The sequence below is a fragment of the Silene latifolia genome, chromosome 9, assembly GCF_048544455.1.
Source record: "Silene latifolia isolate original U9 population chromosome 9, ASM4854445v1, whole genome shotgun sequence".
NCBI classification, from domain to species: domain Eukaryota; kingdom Viridiplantae; phylum Streptophyta; class Magnoliopsida; order Caryophyllales; family Caryophyllaceae; genus Silene; species Silene latifolia.
The window spans coordinates 101,919,097-101,928,880 of record NC_133534.1 but is presented as its reverse complement, the minus strand read 5'-3'; the positions used below and the strand labels follow the sequence as shown (position 1 = coordinate 101,928,880).

Below are 9,784 nucleotides of genomic sequence, written 5' to 3'. Positions count from 1 at the left end.
TTTGATTATAACCGCTCCAGGCATCGAGGAAAGTGAGTACCTCGTGTCCTGCAGTAGCGTCCACCATTGCATCGATATGTGGCAGTGGGAAGGGGTCCTTGGGACAAGCTTTGTTTAGATCCGTGAAGTCTACGCACACCCTCCATTTGCCGTTCTTCTTGGGCACCACTACTACGTTAGAGAGCCACTCAGGATAACTGACTTCTCTAATTTTATCTGCTGCCAGGAGACTGTCTACTTCTTTGTTAATGACCTTATTTCTTTCTGCCGCAAATTTTCTTCTCTTCTGCTGTACCGGGGTGCAGCTTGGGTTCACACTTAATTTATGCGAAATAACGGATGGGTCTATGCCTACCATATCACTGTGGGACCAAGCGAAGAAGTCCATGTTGTTCTTGAGAAATTGAATCAGCTGGCTGCGCATCTCTTCACTCCAAGTTGCCCCAATCAATACTGTCCTATCCGGGTGTGCCTCGTCCAGGTGTATTTGGTCCAGTTACTCTGAGGGAGGCTCTTTATATTCTATCGAGGTGCCCTGGTTCTGTAATTTCTATGAGGGGAGTTTGGTTGTAGCCTTGAGGGCTTGAGCGTAGCAGTTTCTGGATTCCTCTCGATCTCCTTTTACTGTGACCGTGCCCCATGGTGTTGGGAACTTGAGACATTGGTGATATGTTGAGGGTACCGCCTTCATCTGATGTAGCCATGGTCTTCCTAGTATCACGTTGTAGGTGGTTGGACCCTCAATGACTAGGTATCTCACTAGTTTGTTAACTCCTTCAATATATGTTGGGATGGTTATCTTGCCAACTGAATGCGCGGTTTCACCACTGAATCCCACCAGGGGCACAGATTTCTTTATCAGGTTCTCTTTATCGAAACCCATAGTTTTGAGGGTTTCGAGCATGATGAGATTCACAGAGCTCCCTGTATCCACTAATGCTTTTCGTACGGTGCAATTGCCAACGGATAACGTTATATTTATGGCATCGTCATGTTGCTCTGCACCGCTTTCTATGTCAGTCTCATAGAAAGTTACCGGGGGTAAGTTACGCTGGCTTACCCTATACGAAGTTTCCGGATGATCCCCTTTACTTCCAGTAGCTTTCCTCTTAGCGACGGAATATGTCAAACCTGATAGTTCGGATCCGCCTGTTATCACGTTAATAATTTTCGTGCATATGGGTGGAGCAGAAGGGAGCACCTGATTCGCCGCTTCCCTCCTGTCCTGCTTGCCCCCACGTGATAGCAGGTGATCCAAGTTTCCTTTGCGTACCTGAAACTTTACTTCCTTCCGCAACCTGTAGCAGTCTTCTGTCCTATGACTTATGTCCTGGTGCCATTCGCATCTCTTGCTGCTGTATCCATCGTCATTGGGTCGGTCCTGAGTGGGAGGCTTCGGCCACCTCACCTGATCACCCAGGCTTCTAAGTGCTTTCAGCAGTCCTTCCATTCCCGTGTTGAATCCGTATTCAGATAGTTTAGGGGGATTCGGAGAGTCGTCAATTTGCTGAGTTTTTTCTGTTACTCTGCTGATGTTGGGTCTGCTGTATGGCTTAGTTCGTTCGTCTTTCTTTTCTGCTGCAAATTTCCTGCTTGTCTTGTCGAAGTTTGTTACTCCCTTTCGAGCCTGTATGTCTTCTTCTAACCTTAATGCCGCTGTAGCTCTCTGCTGGACTTCATCGAATCTCTCACAAGGGTACATCGTTAATTCTTTGTAGAGGCTGGATTCCTTATCTAGGCCCTGCCGGAAGGCGTTGATGGCAGTGGACGTATCGCAGCCTCGTATTGAGACTTTCTCTGCATTGAACCTGGTGACATAATCTTTGATTGATTCACCTATTTCCTGGACGATCCAAGACAGTCACTTGGTCGCTGGTTTTCTCCTTTCTTTGAGAACTGTTGGTTAAATGCGTTGACTAGATCGGAATGAGCTTATGGTCCTAAGTTAGGCAAGCCAACGAACCATTGTAGTGCTGCTCCGGTTAGGGTTGAACCGAATCCTTTACACATACATGCCTCCTTTAAGGCTCCCGTGGCGGTAGTAACCATCATCTTCTGTTTGAATTGACTGATGTGATCACAGGGGTCTGTGGTTCCATCAAAGAGGGTTACCGTTGGGACGCTAAATCCTTTTGGTAAGGCCACTGTAGCTATGTCGTCAGTAAACGGTGAGTCAGCGTTGCTTTATGGTGCAGCCATCTCCATAGGCAGAGGCGTTCCTGGGACCCTCCAGAGGAGGCTCCGTAGTTCCTGGTACTGCTGTTCTATGTATGTTTCTCTCCCGGTGGGTCGCAGATGCTCCTGACGTTCTGCTCCTCGTACGAAGTTTTGCTGTTCCAGGACTTCTGTTTGACGTGCCTGCGATGTTGCTGCCGCCGGAGTGCCTTTCCAGGTATATTCAAATTGATTCGTAACTGGCATCCTGGTTATTGGGACCGCAACTGTAGCCCTGCTTCTCTGTTGTCCCACCGCGCCTGATGTGGGTGTAGGCTCTTGGTGTGCTGGTTCCTCGTCTGGTGTTAATGCCCCCAGTCCTGTTGGGACCAGACCTCCTCTTGGCTGTGATGTTCCATCCATGTCCAGCCTGAGTGCTACTTCGCATGGTAATACCCGTGTCTGCCTTCGATCCCCACTTTCTCCTGGCGGCCTTCCAGATCTATCGTCCTGCACCCAAGGAGCCGAACTAGCGGTCTGGCTCCTTAACTCGTTGATCTGCGCTCAGAGGAGATTGTTGTCCTCTTCCATCTGGGATTTCATGCTTCTATTTTCGCTTTGCATAGTCCTGATGGTCGTAGCTAATGTGTCCAACCCGCTTATCATGATGCTGGTGGGACTTGGAGGAGGCTGAATCTGTTGCCTGGGTTGTGCTCCCCTTTCAGACTGCATGACTCCCTGCTGTCCCTGGACGACTCCTGGATCTCTAGTCTGAGCCCTTCCCGAAGATGGGCTTGCTGCTGCCTGGGAACTCTGACTTTGCTTGGCTGCTGGTATCTGAGCAGCAGTGGTGGTCCGAACCGAAGTTGTATGCGCTGCCGCTGCCGCTGAGGGAGATGGTACCTGTGTCGCTGCTGAGGTGGGCGGTACCTCTGTTGCTGGTAAACCGCCGACGCTGCCTGGGGTGGTTTCCTTGTGTCCGGACATGTTTTGACTGTTGAGTAGACTGACTAACGAAGACGACCACTATGCCCCACGGTGGGCGCCAAACTGTTTTGGTAAATTTCTATCAATTTAGGGTTAAAGCGGTCTTAGCGTTAGGTCTATGTTACGATTTGAATGATTGTTGTATGTTATCCTGTATGAGCGACGTAAACAAAGAACACAAGCAATTTTTGTGACGCGGAAAACCCAATGTGGGAAACAACCGCGGGGGGAGACGGAATCCAACCAATATTTTCACTATAATTCGAGAGGAAGTACAGTTTGTTCGTTTGCAATGAGTGCTAGGGTTGACTCTTGTATTTTCGATGATCTTTCTTCTTTGCATTGAGGCTCTTTATATAGGAGAGCTCGATGGGCTAGGGTTTCTTGCTTGCTCTCCAAAATATTCCTAATTTGACACTCGGTAGGACTTTCCTTCTTCGGATCTGGCAACAGATTGGACTCTCACAAGCTTCTTCCGTGCAGATCAAAGCCCACTTCCCATGTTGCCCGCTGATGCTGCTTCCCTAGCTCCCTGACATCCTGCATCCCGTAACGCCTCCAGGCCTGCTGCCCCAAGTCAGCCCATATCCAGATTTGGGGCCTAACAGTGAACACTAAAACTGTAAATCTGACTAAAATGGAACTGTAGATGTGAAGATAATGGAAGTGTAAATGTGAGTGTAGGAGAATTGTAAATGTGAACAAATAAAGGGTAAATGTGAAGATACTGGAAGTGTAAATGTGAGGATAGGAGAAGTGTAAATGTGATCAAATAAAGTGTAAATCTGTCTAAACTGGAAGTGAAAATGTGAAGATAATGGAAGTGTAAATGTGAGGGTAGGAGAATTGTAAATGTGAACAAATAAAGGGTAAATCTGACTAAATTGGAAGTGTAAATGTGAAGATACTGGAAGTGTAAATATGAGGATAGGAGAAGTGTAAATGTGAACAAATAAAGTGTAAATCTGACTAAAATGGAAGTGTAAATGTGAAGATACTGGAAGTGTAAATGTGAGGATAGAGTAAGTGTAAATGTGAACAAAGAAACTCGAAATCGACTAAATTGGAAGTGTAAATGTGAAGATAATGGAAGTGTAAATGTGAGTGTATGAGAAGTGTAAATGTGAACAAATAAAGGGTAAATCTGACTAAATTGGAAGTGTAAATGTGAAGATAATGGAAGTGTAAATGTGAGTGTAGGAGAAGTGTAAATGTGAACAAATAAAGGGTAAATCTGACTAAATTGGAAGTGTAAATGTGCAGATAATGGAAGTGTAAATGTGAGTGTAGGACAAGTGTAAATGTGAACAAATAAAGGGTAAATCTGACTAAATTGGAAGTGTAAATGTGAAGATACTAGAAGTGTAAATGTGAGGATAGGAGAAGTGTAAATGTGAACAAAAAAGTGTAAATCTGACTAAATTGGATGTGTAAATATGAAGATACTGGAAGTGTAAATGTGAGGATAGAGTAAGTGTAAATGTAAATGAGAAGACTGTTATAGGTTGACTGATATTGTGCATTTCTTATGTACTTTTTGTTCCTGATTCAGATGGTATCTGATGGAGAAGTACCTGAAAGCAAAGAACAACCACAAGTTACCCCTACTGTTTCCGTTAAGTGTCGCCCCAACAGGCTTCACAAGCTTATTAGTAAGCTTAACATTGCCTAACGAGCCGCTGTACAGAGGATTGGATTTGGGGGGCTGCTTCATCTTAAACTCGGATCTTTCCCGCTTTCACATGTTCCTCAATTTCTTGAGGCTTTCAGCGATGGTTCTTATGTTTTCAGGGCGTCGGAGTTGAAGGAGTTTATGGTTACTAAGTATGATGTCTATGACTGTTTCATGTTACCTGTTGGTGAGAGAGAGATGGAAATAGTACCCTCTTTGGACATATGCCTGGTGCTAAAGATGAAAAATATGTGCGCATAAAACAACCGTGGCGCAAAAAGTTCAAAGTGAAATCAAATTCCGATTCTATTCCTTTAGGAGACGTCTTCAATTATATTGAGTCGAGCAATTCAAAGATGGAGGTGATGAATTCTGCCTTTTTTGTGCTTCTTAGCATTTCATCATTCCTTGCGCCGACATTGAACAACGGCATTGAAATCAAACTTTTGAAAGTGGTTGAAGATGTGAGTGCCATACCGGAGTATGACCGGTGCTCGTATGTATCGAAATGTTTAGATAATGTCTTGCCGAGGCTCGCAGCGTGCGATCACATCCGCTTGGTTGTATCCCTTTCCTTATGATTACTTATTTTCAGCGGTATGATTACCGTGGCAAGAGTTGCCCAGATGGCCTTCCACTTATTCAGCATTGGGATCTGAAAACTCTATCGAAGAGGTTAAAGGATGAGCTGGACGTGGGTCCACTGGGTCGACTAACTTTGTCGAAGGTGAAGTACCCGCGATGTCAAAACAAGACCCCTGATGAGAAGGACACTAGTAATACGATGTTGGCTATAGCTGGCGCGCCCAAGGCGCCATTGGCAAGCCCTACGCCTCTTCTAATTTCAACGTCGGGTACATCACCCGATAAGAAGTTTATTCAGATTAAACTCCCTCCCGGTGTTGAAGATGACGATGAGTTGAAAGCTAGGGCTGTAGATGTAAGATTTATGTTATGAATGTTTAATTAATCGCATATTTTTTTTTAATATATATATATATATATGTATATATACATATATATATATATATATACATATATATATATACATATATATATATATATATATATATATATATATATATATATATATATATATATATATATATATATATATATATATATATATATATATATATATATATATATATATATATATTATTGAGGTATATTTTGTGTATCTAGACTCTTAAATCTTTTTTTGTTACCAATTGTAGGGTGTACACGAGCTGTACTTGAAGATTCAAAGGAACGCTGTGGCCTTCTATTCCCTCGGTATACGGATGCAAATTTGCAATGCTTAAGAATTTAACAACAGGTGCTACTTCTTCAACTGATCTTGTTCCGTCACAAGCGACGCAAGCTTTTTTTGAAAGTGCAAAGGTGAAGGAATATGTTAAAGAAGTTGGAAATTTAGCTTTCCAAATGAAGAAGTATAATGATAACGCTCCCTCATTGTCAGATGTTGGGAAGGTGGCCAAGAAAAAAACAAAGGCAAGCAAGAAAAAAAAGACCAAGGTTCCTAAGTTCGAGTTTACACCTACTGTAGAGCCTGTATCACTTGCAGAAGATTCTGATTTGGGTGATAAAGCAGTTGATGCCGCGATGTCACAGGTAATTGAGACCGCTGATTTCTACAACACTGCTGAACTTAACGAAGCTTGTCGACGAGAGGAAGAGGAATGCGGGCTAGATTTAACCGACGACTTGACTCAATTAACTGATCGGGAGATTCTAGAGAGAATTTATAGCCTGGATGAAGTTGAAGAAGCTTACACAAAGCCCTCATTGAACGAGGAGCAGGATAGTTTGGGAGGGGAAGTGCCTGACACTAGTGGTGCCCCTGAGAAAGCTAAACATGTTGTTGAGAAGTGTAAGTCAGAAGCAATGAATAAGGTTGAAGCGGATGTGGTAGGTCGATCAATCAAGATGGTTCATCTTCGATTCAACTAAAATTTATTTCGATTTCACGATATTGAGAACGTCTTTGCAAGGTTTGAGACATATTGGTCATGGTGGTGGTGAAGCGGCAGAGGGCTGCGTACAGATAGGTGAGGATGAGATTGTGCAGGGTATGGATATGGAGCTGGCTCAAGAACAGGGGCCTGTTTCTGGTGAAGGGGAGGCGTCTTTTTCAAAAGTAGCGAACAAGGTGGCTGCGGATGTGGTAGTCCCGTCAATTGAAGATGGTTCATCTTCATTTCAGTTGAAATTTATAGCGACAGCTGATATTGATAATGCGCTGAAAAAGTTGTCGACAATGGGTGACGTGAAGTGGCACGGGGTGGTGCACCGAGAGAACAGGACGAGGCTGTGCAGGGAATGGATATGGAGCCGTCTCAAGATCAGGGGACCCGCCGTGGGCCTGAATCAGTGGTGGTTGGACTAGTGCCTGGCGTGGATGTGGATGTTAGTGGTGCACCGACAGACCAGGATGAGGCTGTGCAGGGCATGGACATGGTGCCGCCCCAAGATCAGGGGCCCTTCCGTGGGCCCGAACCACTCGTGGTTGGACTAGTGCCTGGTGAGGCTGTGGATTGTTAGCGGTGCACCGGGAGTGGAACAGCCCGTTGACCGACGCTAAGTTAGTGGTACGAAAGCACCGGATGGTGAGCCTGGCGTTGTTTCGACCACAGTCCGTAAAGATGCATCGCAAGAAGGGTTAGAGATTGGTAGTGGCATGGTCAACGAGCAAGGTGAGCGCCCTACTACACAACCCGGTTGTCCTGGTTCATTTCAGAATGATGACAAGCCCATGGATGTTACAGAGGGAGCAGATAAGGTGGTTGTTGAAGCACCCTCCTCTGAGTTGAAGTTGCCGGAATTTTAGTGTACGTTTATATCTCTGAGCTAGCCGAGGCATTTAAGGGGGTTCCGGTGAGGATTTTGGAACGACCGATGCGGCAGTTCTTCTCGAACCAACCGTTCTCGCGGATGGTCGGAAATTTATGTCCCCGGAGTAATATGGATCTCCACCCTTTCCTATTTAAGTCACCCGAGCCCTTACGATGCATGGAAGTGGTCCCCGAGAATCGACTTGCACCATGGATTGTGGGGAACCCATGCCGAGCGGGGCTTTGTTCTCAGTAGACCTGCAAAATTTGAATAAGAAATTATTTAGGGGTGTTTTTAAGGAAAGGAAATACGTCCTGGACTACGTATTTAACAAATCAGAAGCTTGGTTGAAAGGGTGAGTCGATTAATTTCTATGTCAAACATATTAATACTTATATGTTGTCGTAACCATGTTCGCCTTATATAATTTTTTTTTTTTGTAGGGAAGAATTGACGCTTTTTTCGGACTTTTTCTTCGTGTCACGAGAAGACATGTTAACCCTTGAACCTGGGACAGAAGTTATGAATTCTGTAATCGATTGTTGGTGCCTACTAATCAATAAGATGATGTATGACCAAACCGCACCGATTGCATCCTCTCGTTGTTTCTTCGGGCTTAATCACACCGTACTTGTCCTATCCTCACTCAATGCAATTTTTATAGTTCCAATTTAATTGTAACGTAAGTGTCTAAATTTAATAGCGCTGCCCTTCGTTTGAACAGAGCCCTGCACTGGATATTTGGAAAGCCAAGAAGAAAGGAATTGTTCTTGACAAAAAGGACGAAACCTGGGCTTGGTGGGATGCTTGGATTCAATCCTGTTTGTCTCCATTTCAACTTGGATCTGATATGGTAAGTGTAAATGTGACCTATTGTGAAGTGTAAATGTCATCACACCGAAAGTGTATATGTGATTTTCACAGAAAGTGTAAATGCCTGGATGTGATTAAGAAGAAAGTGTAAATGTCATGAAATATGAAGTGTAAATGTGATACATAGTGAAGTGTAAATGTCATGATGTATAGTGTAAATGTGATTATATAGAAAGTGTAAATGTGATGACATAGCGAGTGTAAAGGTGACTAAATAGAAAGTGTAAATGTCAGCACATATAAAGTGTAAATGTGAATATATGTAAAGTTTAAATGTCATGACATATGAAGTGTAAACGTGAGACATAGTGAACTGTAAATGTCGTGAGATATTGTGAAGTGTAAATGTAATGAAATATGAAGTGTAAATGTGATACATAGTGAAGTGTAAATGTCATGATGTATAGTGGAAATGTGATTATATAGAAAGTGTAAATGTGATGACATAGGGAGTGTAAAGGTGACTAAATAGGAAGTGTAAATGTCAAAGACATATATATAAAGTGTAAATGTGAATATATGGAAAGTGTAAATGTCATCACATAGGAAGTGTAAATGTGAGATATAGTGAAGTGTAAATGTTATGACATAGGGGGTGTAAAGGTGACTAAATATGAAGTGTAAATGTCATGACATATACAGTGTAAATGTGAATATATGGAAAGTGTAAATGTCATGACACAGGGACTGTAAATGTGACGAATTATTGAAAGTGTAAATGTGAAATTTTACTGAGTGTATCTTTTATGTCTTTGTTGTCACATCCGCCAGGTCTTCATCCCGATCTTATCTGGCAATAATGATCATTACAGCTGTGCATGCATAAACTTCATTTCCGAGCAGATAGAGTATTTGGACAACCGTCGCTACGACGATGATTTTGAGAAGCTTCCATATTTTGGAATTTCCCGTATTGTGGTAATAATTATAAATAGCATACCTTAATTTGTTCTTTAGTGTATATGTATTCTGAAATTGTAAACACTATTTTTAAATTGACTTTTTTTTTGAAATTCCTTTTATAGTGTGATTTAATGGGTGAGTATCTAGAGTCTAAAGGGTTTGTCAGAGGTTCAAAGGTTGCCGGGTTCAAATTTGTCAATGTCGAATTTAAATGGCAAGGTACGGGTTATTCTGCGTTTGATTGCGGGGTGTACATGATGATACACATGCTGCTTTTCAATGGGAAGCTATTTGACTGCGCCTTAGGTGAGATGGACGTTATCAACCTCATCCGGGCTGAAGTGGTGTCGATTCTTATCC

At 43.1% G+C, this 9,784-nt stretch overlaps 1 protein-coding gene across 1 annotated transcript; it reads right to left on the bottom strand.

Moving 5' to 3' along the window:
• Positions 1 to 550: 550 nt before the first annotated feature.
• Positions 551 to 1,702, bottom strand: LOC141601419 (uncharacterized). The gene has a single exon (XM_074421700.1). It carries the CDS (start codon positions 1,700 to 1,702, stop codon positions 551 to 553), a length of 1,152 nt encoding a protein of 383 aa, XP_074277801.1.
• Between the last annotated feature and the right edge of the window lie 8,082 nt (positions 1,703 to 9,784).